At 37.2% G+C, this 13,599-nt stretch overlaps 1 protein-coding gene across 1 annotated transcript; it reads right to left on the reverse strand.

Annotated features, from left to right (window-relative positions):
- Positions 1-10,983: 10,983 nt before the first annotated feature.
- On the reverse strand, positions 10,984-11,419 carry LOC133215348 (protein transport protein Sec61 subunit beta). The gene has a single exon (XM_061359357.1). The coding sequence runs from the start codon at positions 11,344-11,346 to the stop codon at positions 11,056-11,058; it is 291 nt and encodes a 96-aa protein (XP_061215341.1). The 5' UTR covers positions 11,347-11,419; the 3' UTR covers positions 10,984-11,055.
- Positions 11,420-13,599: the final 2,180 nt, after the last annotated feature.

The raw sequence follows: 13,599 nt of genomic DNA on the forward strand, positions 1-13,599 counted from the left end.
ATTGCCTATCCCCAATAAAGAAAAATGTTTAGAGACAGAAAATTGAGGCCATGGCACCATATAAATTAGGTATATTAGGTGTAAGAGGAAATGCTATAAAGACTAGACACATAGAATGCTTTTCACTGAACCTAATAAAAAGTGTGTAAAAAAGTTTCCAACTGCTATTTTTGCAGTACGGCTAGCACAGCATCTATAGGCAACTCCATTTTTTCCTGTTTGAAGAGGATAGTAAGTAGAAAAGTGCTGCTCTTTCTGAATCAAAAAGTAACTACAAATTATTTGCAATTTACTTCATTTTCTTTAGCATTTAATGATGAATGTTACCACAAATTATTGTACAGTTACCAGGAACTAAAACACATTACTAAAGCCTGGAATGATACAGCTACAATTAAAACACTCAAAATTATACATAAGACTTTAACTTACACGATTATACATAAGTCCAGAGAAAACAGCTCTCAACCCCAACCCTAGAGATGCTACCAGTGTTCATGTCCCTGTTCACACAGTTGTCAGTCAATGCAGATGTTGCTCATGAGTTTGAGTGCTACAGTCTCAGACTCACTTGGTCAGCAAGTCACATCAAGTCATGTTTTTGAATAGTGCAGCCAGTTAAAAAAATAAGCTATCATGATGGGGACTCCGGAGATCTATTCCCAGCTCCTCCTATAAGCTAGAAACTTAGGTGGCCTAGGACCATGGGCAATGGATGGTGGGTAAGTGTCTAATGTTAGGTATAGTAGATAATGATTTGGCATGGGTAGAGCAAGACATTAACTGAGTCTAGGAAAAGGCATATTCAAAGAATAACAGAAAATAACTCTTGCCTGTCTAGGAGTTAGGGGTGAAAAAAAGGGAAAAAAATGTATATAGAAAGTTCTGTGCTTATTTGAAACTCCTCAAAAGAAGTTGTAGGAATCTTTACAAACATCTTCATACTTTTCCCATGTTCAGAATGATTCAGAACATTTGCTTTATTTTAAGGAAATCACCCAAATACAAGATCTCTACTGTAATGCTTTAGCAGGACTAATTATTCTGTTCTTACGTATCCCATCATAGCAGTGCTAAAACTGTTAATCAAGTAGAATAAAGAGACTTCTTAACTAAAATTGTTCACTTCCTCAGTGCCTGTGTTCATACCTGGATATCATAGCCCTTCCCAAAATGTTCATTATCCCAACTTAACCTACTAAGAAAACAAGAGTTCTAGAAACAGTAAGTGACAGGCTTAAGGCCTGAAAGCAGCTGGCAGCCAAGATGAAAACAGATGTCTATGTTCTCTTAATTTTAGTACCTTGTGTAATTGTGATATGTTTACTTCCCAATACTGTTTAATGGTATTCAAATGACTGTGTAGTATAAGTTAAATGATAAATGTTTTACTGATTTGTTATAAGTTGTCATATAAGATGAAGCACATTGACAAATGCAAAAGGCCTCCTTCTTATTTTGTCACCTTTAATTTGATTGGAAATTTAACACTGCAAATAAAAGGAAAGCTTTAATTTACTGGCTTAGTACGCTTTGTTGGAAAATTAAATCATCTGGGAGTCTACATCTGCAAAACAAAAATTATTATCTGTAATTAACTAACATTTAGAAAAGCCCTTTAATTTCCTTCTGTCAATGTACTGGGAAGATGAAACCATAACAAATTTTAGCAGAGAAGCCACTACGTCACAGTAAGAGCTCCTGCAAACATCTGATGGATAATGCAGTTACACCTCAAATTAATTAAAGTTCAGCCATTACATGATCTGTATTTAGATATAGGGAGTTAAACCAGTATTACACAATTGCATCAGAGAACAAATAGTCCAACTTGCAATTGCTTCCTAATTTTGTATTCTTTCCCTAGAAGCAACCAGGGATTAGTAGAGAACTCAGTGAAAGCTCTTTTTGTCCATCTCTACCCTGAACTTGTCTATTTAGAGTACCAAATGATGTCTGCTAAAGGTGTTAAATCACTCCACAAAATTTAAAGACATGCAACCCCTGGTTTTTCAATTGGGTAGAATATAGGAGAGATCAATGTCTTTATTTGTTTTTGCAAAAATAATTGCTTCACTCTTACATTATGAATTCCTACAAACATGATGTAACTAGCTTAGTTGAAGTTGCTTAAATGGGGATTTGCACTGCAGTTCCTCTACCTTTTTTCAAAAACTAACTTTAGACAATTTTTGTTTAGAAAAAACTTAGTACAATGTGAAAAAACAGAGACATTCTGTCCTCAAATATATCTTAAAGGTGGAAATATACAATTTACAGGTTCAGACTATCTGCTCTTTACCAATTCTGCTAAATGAGAGACCTCTCAAGGATATTATGATCCTTGTCAAGATGGGCTGTGCCTCTCCTCCAATGAAACTTAGAGCAATCTTTTATAAATCCATTGAACTAGGTCTTCACATAGATTATGAAATATATAGAGCACACCACTGCGTCTCCTCTCTTGTTACTGTATTGGAACAAGTCCTCCTCTCTTGTTACTGTATTGGCACTGCATTAGAACAAGTTCAGAGGAGGGCCATGAGGACAATCAGGGGACTGGAGCACCTCCCATATGAAGATAGGCTGAAAAAGTTGGGGCTGTTCAGCCTGGAGAAGGCTGCATGGAGATTTCATAGCAGTCTTCCAATATCTGAAGGTGGTCTATAGGGATGCTGGGGACAGACACTTCATTAGGGACTGTAGTAACAGGACAAGGTGTAATGGGTTCAAACTTAAACAGGGGAAGTTTAGATTGGATATAAGGAAGAAACTCTTTCCTGTTAGGGTGGTGAGGCGCTGGAATGGGTTGCCAAGGGAGGTTGGGAATGCTCCATCCCTGGCAGCATTCAAGGCCAGGTTGGACAAAGCCTTAGGTGACATGGTTTAGTGTGAGGTGTCCCTGCCCATAGCAGGGGGGTTGGAACTTGATGATCTTAAGGTCCTTTCCAACCCTAACTATTCTGTGATTCTATGATCTTAAGGTCCTTTCCAACTCTAACTATTCTATGATTCTATTGCTTCTGAAAGCAATATAAGCTGGATGTGATTTAACAATCCAGACTACACAAGACGATGTCTAATAAAGGCAAGATTTTGAATAAACCAGAGACTTTGTGTTCACAGGCATATAAAACAAGGGGTGAGGATTTAGACTAGCTAACAAATGAGACAAACAAGGCTTAGTGAAAAGCATAATTTCTGTAGACAACCTGAATTTTAATTAGGTTAGTGGAATGTCAGCTGAGTTTACTATGCACTATGAAGTCTGCTTGCACCATCTACAACGAATGGAAAAGAGCGTGGTTTTAAAGGAAGGAAAAAAAATATTCAAAGTGTATAATCTACATATACTACCATGTATCTCCCTTTTTTTGAGAAATGACTAGAGCAAGCATATTTACACATATTTATATTTAACAATTTTAATATTTTTTTAAGAAGAAAAGGCTCCAAGGCTGCTGGAATGTCTGCATTAACACAGGATTACAATATCATGCAATAACAAAAAAAGGCAACAAAACACAGAACAAAACTATACCTTTGGATTACTATTGGGATATGCTCATGAATATTTACTGAAACTGCAAGACTGAATTTATTGTTTTTTGTTTATATTCTTGAACTCCTCCCAGAATTGCACAGCAACTCAGTTGTTCCTGTTGCACTTCTTAAAGAACTGACTTATGTTTATTCTGACAGCTCAAAATACCTATTTTGTTATTGCTTTTTCACATGTTCCACACAACTGTTACACTCATTCCTGTTTTCCCCCCTACATATTCCACTGATGATTCATGCGTCAAACCATCCTACTTCTTCTAATTCTGACCAAAGATGACATTATTTGTTATAAGTACCAATGCACTTTATACGCTGATTTAGTTAAGTGTTCCAGTTTCAGAACTACAAGAGGACTGAAGGTGTTGACTGACCTTAAACCAGTGAAATTTCTTTATGAAATTAATATTAGCATAAATGTTTATGTATTCACTACAAACATGGCTTAAAAGATTCATACACACATGAGAACTTTGCAGATGCATGCTGCATATAATAATTAAAAAAAAAACTGGTGACAGGAATTAGGCAGGAGTAAGGGTTATATGGTTTTACATTCTTTGACTGGGATCACACAATCTAGTGAATGCATGCAATGTACTTGAAATACATAAAGCTTTTGAATTTCCCTTCAAGTCTAAGATAAATCTTAAACTCCCAGATCCTTCTCCAGTGACCAGCATTTTGTTGAGATTATGGCATTTATGTTTTCTCTCTAAAAGTATGTTTTCAAAAGTCACTGTCAGGTATATTCTAAATAGTGACTGGTACAAAGTGAAAAATAGTCCCCTAAAGCTAAAATCTAGTATTAAACTATTGCTTTATAGCAAATATCAAAGCATGTCACCAAAATAAAAAAAAAATATTTCATTTTAACCAGAGACCTTATTCATATATCTGAACATTAAATTTATTAACAGCAGGCCTGGCCTTGATGATTTCTTTTGAATTTTGGCAATACTGTGCTATTGACCTAAAACTCCCTGATGAAATCTGAAATTTAGTTTCAGCAAAAATCTTCCTTCTCAATTTGAATGTTTCCTATGAACTTAAAATTTCCATTACATGAAATAGAGAAGGAGAAACCCTGCCTCAGAACTCAATTACAATGTGTTTTTGTTTAAAAATGGTCAAATAACACTTCCGCAAACCAAAGATGTTCTCCAGTAACTTTCTGAAGAAAGATCAGAAGAGTCAGCAGCAACCTGTGTGGTCTGTGGAGACACTGCAGAGACATACAGATCTTTAAATATCTTAATGGCTCACATCTGCATCCAAATTTTTTCCTCTACTTTCCATTATGCAAAACAAGGCAATAGTTTACCAGCTGCAACAGCAATAGTGTGTCAGACTCCAAATATTGCCAAGCTCTAATACAAGTGAAGCAGAACAAGAAATATGACACAGTATGTTTGCTACCTCCAAATACATGGACATTATCTTGTCTTTATCAGTAGTGAAGTTAAACTTGCTAGAGAACTAAGAGGATTTACATTTGTGAACAATATAAGATATATGTTCCTTGCATGGATTTACATAAGTCATGGGAAGATTAGTGATAGTGATCCACTGACATGCCTTTCAAAAAATTAGCTCTCAGGGAGAAAAATACACCTTTTATTTTACCAATTCTCTTCATAAAATGGACCACAAGATACCCACTATAAATTCAATAAAGCTGCAATAAAGTAATTTTCAATAACATTCCTCTTTTTCACAAGATCTCTCTGCCACAAACCTGGAAAAGCACATCCTCACATTAAGGCAAGATTTTCAGACTGGTTGTACCAATAGGTTGAGTCAGTGTTCACTCCTTTAATTTTTAAGCAGGATTAAAGTAAGGAGTCAAAAGCATGGCCTTCTTTTCTAGAACCTTGATAAAACATCTAACCAGCTCAGCCTATTACTTTTAGTTCAGACTTTTCTCCTCCTTGAAGAATACAGATCTCTTCTGTTTCCATGGGCTAAATCAACCTCTTACACGAGTTCTGTAACACGTTCAGAAATTATTGCAGATCTGGTCTCAAAAGAAATGCATAAATAAAATATAGCACTATTCTCACCAATCAAGGAATTCCATATTAAAAGTTAATATCCAGTGTTAAATCACACAAGTATTCCAACAGTTCAGTCCCTTCAAGACAGCCTGATATTGCCATTTAATTATTGTATGTGACTTTCATTGTCTCACTGTGTTATGACCATTAAAATACTTTCATTAAGAGCAAATGTTCATGAAAGAATTTAAACTGCATGCTTAATGCAAAATTTGTCAGGCTCATTTAGAATCCTGCTTTCAATGATTCACTCACACCATGTACACATATAATGCATAATTTAATTTAACTACTTCTGATTGCTTAGTGAAAAAGCCAATGGACATTTTGAATGTCACAACTGTGTACTAAAAATTTGTATGTTTGTTATTAACCTTCATACTTAAAGATGAGCAAGTTTAATATTATACAGAAAAAAAAACCTCTAAATATATTTGTTCCTTCAGGCAGTAGGAAACAGGCATTTCTGTTCACCCAGATCCACTAATTATTACTGCAAGAGTAAAAGTCCATTCCTTTCATAGACACTTTTAGATAAAGAGCAACTTTCCCATTTTTTCTTTGTTTACATATATTTATAGAATTTTTAAGTTTGAAACTGACAGTTTAATTATGGTTGTCTGCAAATGGCAGTTCATTATTTTATTTACAATTTGTCTGTGATCTGAAACAAATATAATTGCAGAGAAATAGCCAAAACTACTACTGCTACTTTGAAAGGTTCCCTGTCTTTACTGAGAACATCAAGATAGGAAGCACTTCTTCTGGTATGTTCTCCAGCACCACACGTGAAACAAAAGCTAAATAAAAACGTGTAATGTAGTTCTTACTCAAAGTCACATGGTTTCAGCTGCCAAGTTTCGGTTAAGAGTTTTTATTTCCTCCTTTGTATTTGAATGAAATTACAATCCTCCTCTGAATTATTAATTTCATGACCAGTAAGTGTAGCCATTTTTTAGATGCTATGTATAAGTAATGAAAATATCTAACATAATTACGGTTTGTACAGGCAGGATTAACATGTTGGCATTTTTAATCTACAGAAATAAAAAGCCTACCACTTTCTCAAGCCAATTTGGCTGGTATTACATTATAAAAATCATCCCTCCCTCCCCCCCCCCCCCCAAGTGTATTTGGATAATGAAAACACCTTTGGGTTTCAGAGAAAGTATCTCAAAGGAAAAACATAATTTGTGATCAAGCAGCTGGAACTTGCTTATTGACAGCTGGATTATGTTTGACATTTTTAGGGTGCTTACAAGAACTGACGGTGTCATGAGAACTGCAACAGGAACATAAAATGCACATTAAGTTTTTCTGCCTAAGATTAATCTGCTCTTTTGATCAAGAAAATTTATAAATCACGACTGGACTTGATTAATAGCAGGTGCAGACAAGCTGGAAAGTTATTTTGCAAGTCCATTGCTGAGCAGCAACATGGTTACCACCTATTCTTAAGATTGTACTTTAAGGTTTTAACTAATTAAAGATAGAAATGCACACACTTCTATAATAGCAAGCACCAGCATTCACAAAATAGTGATCTTATAAAGGCTAGAAACAGCAACTTTTTCTTGTAACCAGGTTTATGACTTCATATGAAGCAAGAAGCTTGAGAATACTTTTAAATTCACTTGGGTTTCCTCATGGCCATGCATTCATATATTTTCTGGAGAGCTATGAGCATATTCAGTGAGATGCTTCTCTTCCTCATGCACTGGAGCACTTAATTCCCTTGCAACACCTTCAGCTAGTGCCTTTGAGGATATAAAGCCCATGAGTTTATGAAGGAAAGTGATCCAGATAATTGAAGTTACATCTAAGGACAAGAAAGACTAATCTCATGCTGACTGGGATCAAAGCCAGCTGCTATGATGACAGCTATCACCTCTGCTATCTCCACTGTGTCAGAGGGACCACAAGTCTGTGACAACAGTTAAAGCAAAAGGAAACTTAAAACACCAAATGCTTAACAAAAACCAGAGGAAATATTTCCCATTTAATAACACGTGTTTCAGTATCCCAAGCGCATTAGTCATGTCATTAAAGTGGATTTGATTTGAGGAAAAAAAATAAAATCCCACCCAAAATAGAGACAACTCAGAAATTAATAAACAAAATATATACATGAAACAGTCTAGAATTGCCTTTCCCAGTACAAAAAACCTTATACAGGAAAGTGTCTAACACTTGCACCTGTTCCTAAAATCTGATCGGTAGTGTATTGGAAGTTGAAGTCACTTTGCATTTATTGTCCTATGACTGAATTGATGTACAGTATTTTCCTTGTTATGGAAGGTAAATCTGCACCACCAGGAGATCAGGACTGTAGAGAAAGAAAACCCAAGACCAAAAAATTTAGCAGCTAGAGATACTTACTAATAAAATTATGAACCCAAGAGTTACATGATATTAAATATTTGCTGTTACTGTTATTTTAAAAGTACTATTTATCTTGCTTTAATAGAGAGAATATTAGATTTTTTATGTAGAATTTCTTAAGTCTGATTTCCAGTAGTATCAGCAGCTCTGTATTATACTTAAGGTTTTCCTTTCTTATCTGCATTACATTGATTTACTGCAACATTACTTGCAGTATCAAGTCCATGTGTTTTTTTGTCATTTCTGCTAAGTTCAGCTCAGCAAATTCTACATCATTAATGAATAAAACCATTAATTATCTGAATTGATCGTGTATCCACATAGGTAATCCCGGACTATTCCAGCAGACTACCAACATAGCAGCTAATATTGTGCTCATTTAATAAACACAACATCTGTCCTCTATGAAGTATCTCTAGACTGTGGGATGGTCACAAAGCAGCCTCCAACAGGAAGGACTAAACAAAGCAAAAAACACAAACCATTACTATCTCTCTGCATTTTCAACTCCAAGCTCCTGTTCTTTAAATGGGAAATACAAAATTCCTCAGACATTTTACCTTACTTCATTGCCCCCCCTCCCCCTACCCCCATTATTTCAGGATGACTGAAGATAAGACAAAATCATTCTATAACACTGCTTAAGTGGTGATTGTGACAAAGACTTTCAGGTATTTGTAAAGAGCATAATATAATGCCAAAAATTACATTACTAATATCTGCTGAGTGAATGCGAGTAAGATTGTTACTGTTTGGCAAATGGCAGCCTAGGCAGTTCCCACCATCTGTCCCCTTGCAGCAGCTGCCACCAGGAGCACCTGCACAGGCAATGGTCTGCAGTCTGCTCAGCAGTGGCCCATGGGCAGCAGGGAAACTGGAGTCAGCATTTTGCTTGAAGTCCCTCCCATTCTCCAGGCAGTGAACAGGAAGGAATCTGGTTTGGTTCCTTACAACATTTGTCCAGCAGTACAAGAGCGCCTCTGTTCTTACTTTTTGCAGCAGTTAAAATAACTGGTGGGTTTCAGCCCAGTTCCTGTGGCAGCTTCTAAAAAGACCAAGATAAAACGTAGTCTGTTGAAACCAAACTTGAAGAGGCTGGTTCACAGAAACTGAAATCTTTAGATCTCATTATAAAAACTGTTAACAGATAAAACCTTGAGTGGGTTTAACCCTACCCCAGCTACCTTCTCCTGGGATTCTTTTGCCACCTAATGACTACACAAAGGGCCCAAGACAAAAGCAGGCAATTACTTTTCCTCCCTTTTCTGGTGGTGGATTAGCAGATAGTAACAACACATTTCTCTGCTACTAGAGCTTCCTTTTGCCTGGATGTTTAAAAGGAAATACATAAATGAATGACAGTGCTTAAAATAAAAGCATTAAATATTCATAGCAGAAATTCCATAAATGTAGGTGTAATCCATGCAAAGGCCATTTTGGTGTGCACTTTAACATGGACCTAAGAAAGCATTAAGTATCCCCTTACTGACTATATCCTTAATGCAGAAAGCAGCTTCTGGAAAAACTTCACTAGCTTTGCCATGGAATTAGATCTGCTATCTCACTGGGCCAGCCTGCAAATCTGTGCAAGCTTTAGACATAGATTACTCAGAACAAACAAAATGCAGATGCTTTTAAGTGCAGGAGAAAACTTGGGAGGCAGCTTGTCCTTTGACTGAAGATCTCTCTCTGTTGTACTGGCCCAAGAGCAGTGTGCATTTGGTTTGTTGTTTTGTTAAAAAAAAAAAAACCAACAACAAAAACCCATTTATATTTTGTTAGTTTCTGTTCATATTAAACTAAATCCTCAGATTTTGGCTTCAACTACAACTTCTTTTAAAACATCTAGGTATCGTAAATACAGGTATTGCAACATAGCAACTTACAAGGATATTAACAACAGCTTAGATGAAGCAAACTATTTGTCCTATCCCAGTTTCCTTAAGCAATCATCTAAAAAGCATTAGCTCTGAGTAAGAGCAACTGACTCACAAGCAGTCCTTCCTCCTGGCTTTAAAACTGCTTTTCTCATAAGACAAGGTCATTAGGAGACCTAATGAATATTTTAAAAGCCATAGGGATTATTTCATGTAAAACAGGGTTCTGACCAAGAAATAGAATAATTCAGAAATGTTCTAGACTTGGTCAGAGAATAAGGGGGTTTTGTTTGTATTTACTAGTTTAACTTCCACACAGTACCAATCTACAGAGTAACTTCTTTGACCAGACGCACCATAAATATCTAATGCACTGGAAATAGGGCTCAGTTTAGTTTGTAAATAAGGACTACAAAAGCAAAGTAAGGTATAAAGACATAGTTATAAAATACACTAGAATATACAAAAATATTAAACCTTATTAAAGTATCATTCCTGGGCACTAGTGACAGTTTTATAATTAATAACAAAACAGTTAACTGCACTAAGCAGTGTGACAAATTAAATTTCTATTTGTGTATAATTATCACAGTATCACAGTATCACAGTATGTTAGAGATTGGAAGGGACCTCAAAGGATCATCTAGTCCAATCCCCCTGCCGGAGCAGGAACACCTAGATAAGGTTACACAGGAACGTGTCCAGGCGGGTTTTGAATGTCTCCAAAGAAGGAGACTCCACAACCTCCCTGGGCAGCCTGTTCCAGTGTTCCGTCACCCTCACTGAGAAGAAGTTTCTTCTCAGGTTTAAGTGGAACCTCTTGTGCTCCAATTTGTACCCATTACCCCTTGTCCTTTCATTGTTTGCCACTGAGAAGAGCCTGGCTCCATCCTCGTGACACTCCCCCTTTATATATTTATATACACTAATAAGGCCACCCCTCAGTCTCCTCTTCTCCAAACTATAGAGACCCAGGTCCCTCAGTCTTTCCTCATAAGGGAGATGCTCCACTCCCTTGATCATCTTAGTTGCCCTGCGCTGGACTCTCTCCAGCAGGTCCCTGTCCTTCTTAAATTGAGGGGCAAAAAAAAAATTAGAAACCCCAGTCTTTCTTCAAGAACAACCAGGATCCACCATATTTTTGGTCCAAGATGTATGCTTTAAGCTGGCAGCTGAGTCTACGAACGAGTGTATTTACCCCAGATGTGCAGCATAAACACAGAAGCAATAAAAAGAAGACTCATGACCAAAACTGGAACAGGCCCAACTTTGAGCCCTGGAGAGTCCTCAGTGTAGAATCGCCACATCCCACCAGTGCCTGTGGATGTGGCACGGCCTGCACTTCTTGTCCCGCAGCTGGCATTTTTCCTCTGCCGGACAGTGGAGCCCGCGGCACGAGGAGCCACGGCCTTGCTAGGGGAGCGGCCGGAGGAACCGACGCTCGTAGCGCTGGGGTTGGGCCCGGGCATGGCGGCAGCGTCGACGCTGGCTCAGCAGTCAACACGGCTCCACACACGCTCCCGAACGGCTGCTCCGGCCACGTCCCTGAAGATAAGATAATTATGTTCCATAATATTGGGAGGGAAGGGCATTTTTGTTTACCCTGAACTACATACTACATAATTTTTATAGATTCATATTCAGAAATATATTTGGTTGTGTAGAATAATCCAATGAGTAACATCACTTTACCCAAGACTGCAATTATAGTTTTGAATTGGATGCAGTTCTGTTTTTGCCATCATAGTAGTCAGGGCCACTTGAGCCATTTAACATCTAAGTGAGCACTGAGGAAAATAAAAGCTTCATTTTTCAAAAACAAAGTGTGGTATAAACTGACAAAATAATTAAAGCTTACATTTTTAGTATGCAGCATCACCTTCCCTGGCAATAAAACTACTCTATGTGGAGCTATCACACTATTTGATGAGAGCAGAAGTGCTACCCTTAAAGGGCTATTCTGTTTTAGTGAGGACAGACATTTAAGGCTGAAATGGGGGGGAAGTACTTAAGAAAATCAGACTAGTGTTATTCTTTTCTTTTTTCCGCCTTTTGTTGAAATAACACTAAGAGTTTAAGATTTCAAAGGTTCTAAGTGGGCTACACAGACTCTTTCATTCGATTATGACGTGCATAGGCAGATATATCAGACATTTAATGATACAGTATTGTGTTATTTACAGATATGTTCACATCTCATATGGAAACCATTTCAGTAGTGTCTGATTAATAAATTAACTACAAAAATATTGATACATGCAACAAAGCCCCCATGTGATAAGCAATTTCATTTATGTTCAATTCTTTTCAGAACTAATCAATATATGAAAGACAATGTTTCAGGGCTTAAGGAGAATATTTGGAAGGTTTTTCCAGAGACCATCAAGCTAGTTAAGCTCACACTGAAACACTGGCCTCCTCCAGATGTCCATTTTATTCAGAACTCTCTCAGTTCACCGCACATCCCAGTTTCCCTCTCCACCTTGGAGAGATTGCTTAATACCTACTCTTGATATGTATAGAAATTAAGCATTACATTACTGCTAAGTATTAGTATTGTATGAAAGAAACCAGTAAGCAAGAAAAAAAAAAAAAAGGCCCTCACTTTCTTAAAAAATAAGCCCTACCTTCACAGGTTAGACATCCATGCTACAGTTGAACCTTACATATTAACCATATCAGCATTTGTGAGAAAGGATATTCTACTAGATTACTCAGTATAATTTAGTAGCTGCTTAAACTCAACCCTGATGGATTAAAATAAAAGTTTATCGTCACCTCCACTGACATATCTGCAAAGTTTCTTGTTAGTTATTAGCGCTTCAAAAAAAGGAGAATTGGAAGATATCTTCCTGGCAGGTACTGTGCTATTTTTGATAGGTACTACTAAATCTGCATACTGCTCTAGAGCAGGCATGCATTGTAAAGCAGTATCCAAGAAAGGTGGAACAGGAAAAGTACCCATACATGTTATATGTCTAGCAAACTCAGCTGGTAGCTAAGAACCTACAAAGTGGATGAGAGCAGTGGGACAGCTGTGGTGGAAGTAAAGGTAGACTTTAAAACCTAGCACATACTGTAGTTCTCTTGCAGATACATTGCCTAAGGTGCTTGCTTTTGCTTTCTTTAAGATCTGCACTGTAAATCTCACATTTTTAGAGGACTTTGGAATTGTAATGCTTCCTCTTCATCACTAGAATATTTTCCAACACTGTTAAATTAAGTAAGCTCATTAGCAGTATCTTATACCTGAAGAAGGTGGGAAGTCTTGATAAGTTTCTGCAGTAGAAACAATTTGTCTAGTATTGGGAACAGAGGCAGTCTGCCATGCCTTGTAACACCAAACACTGCAAACAAGCACAATGTAGGCAGGTGAAGAAATGTGAGGGAGTATATCCCAGATATTGTAGAAAATAAGGAGCAAGAAACTGCTCCCATTACATAGATAACACACCAGATTGACCACTATCCTAAGTGAAATGAGTAATAAAGACAACAGCTCCCAACAGCTGCTTACACTATTTCTGTACACATTGGTGTGCACAACAAACTTCTAAGTTACAGACTGCATTTCAGGACTGTTGACAGTCTTAAGCCAACATAGCAGCTTGGTGTAAGGTCCAGCAACTCACCAAAAGAAGGTGAGGTAGGAGTCAAAAGGGCACCTAAGACTAGCAGGGCATACCTTATTGTATCCAAGCAAGGTCAGCAGAAGACTGTAG

Source organism: Neopsephotus bourkii, unplaced genomic scaffold (genome assembly GCF_033783945.1).
Source record: "Neopsephotus bourkii isolate Nb327-2 ecotype Australia unplaced genomic scaffold, CSIRO-AGI_Nbou_v1 NB_962, whole genome shotgun sequence".
Taxonomy (NCBI): Eukaryota; Metazoa; Chordata; class Aves; order Psittaciformes; family Psittacidae; genus Neopsephotus; species Neopsephotus bourkii.

Excerpts from the sequence above, each read along its gene's own strand:
- LOC133215348 (XM_061359357.1), bottom strand. The coding sequence starts at position 11,346 with ATGCCCGGGCCCAACCCCAGCGCTACGAGCGTCGGTTCCTCCGGCCGC.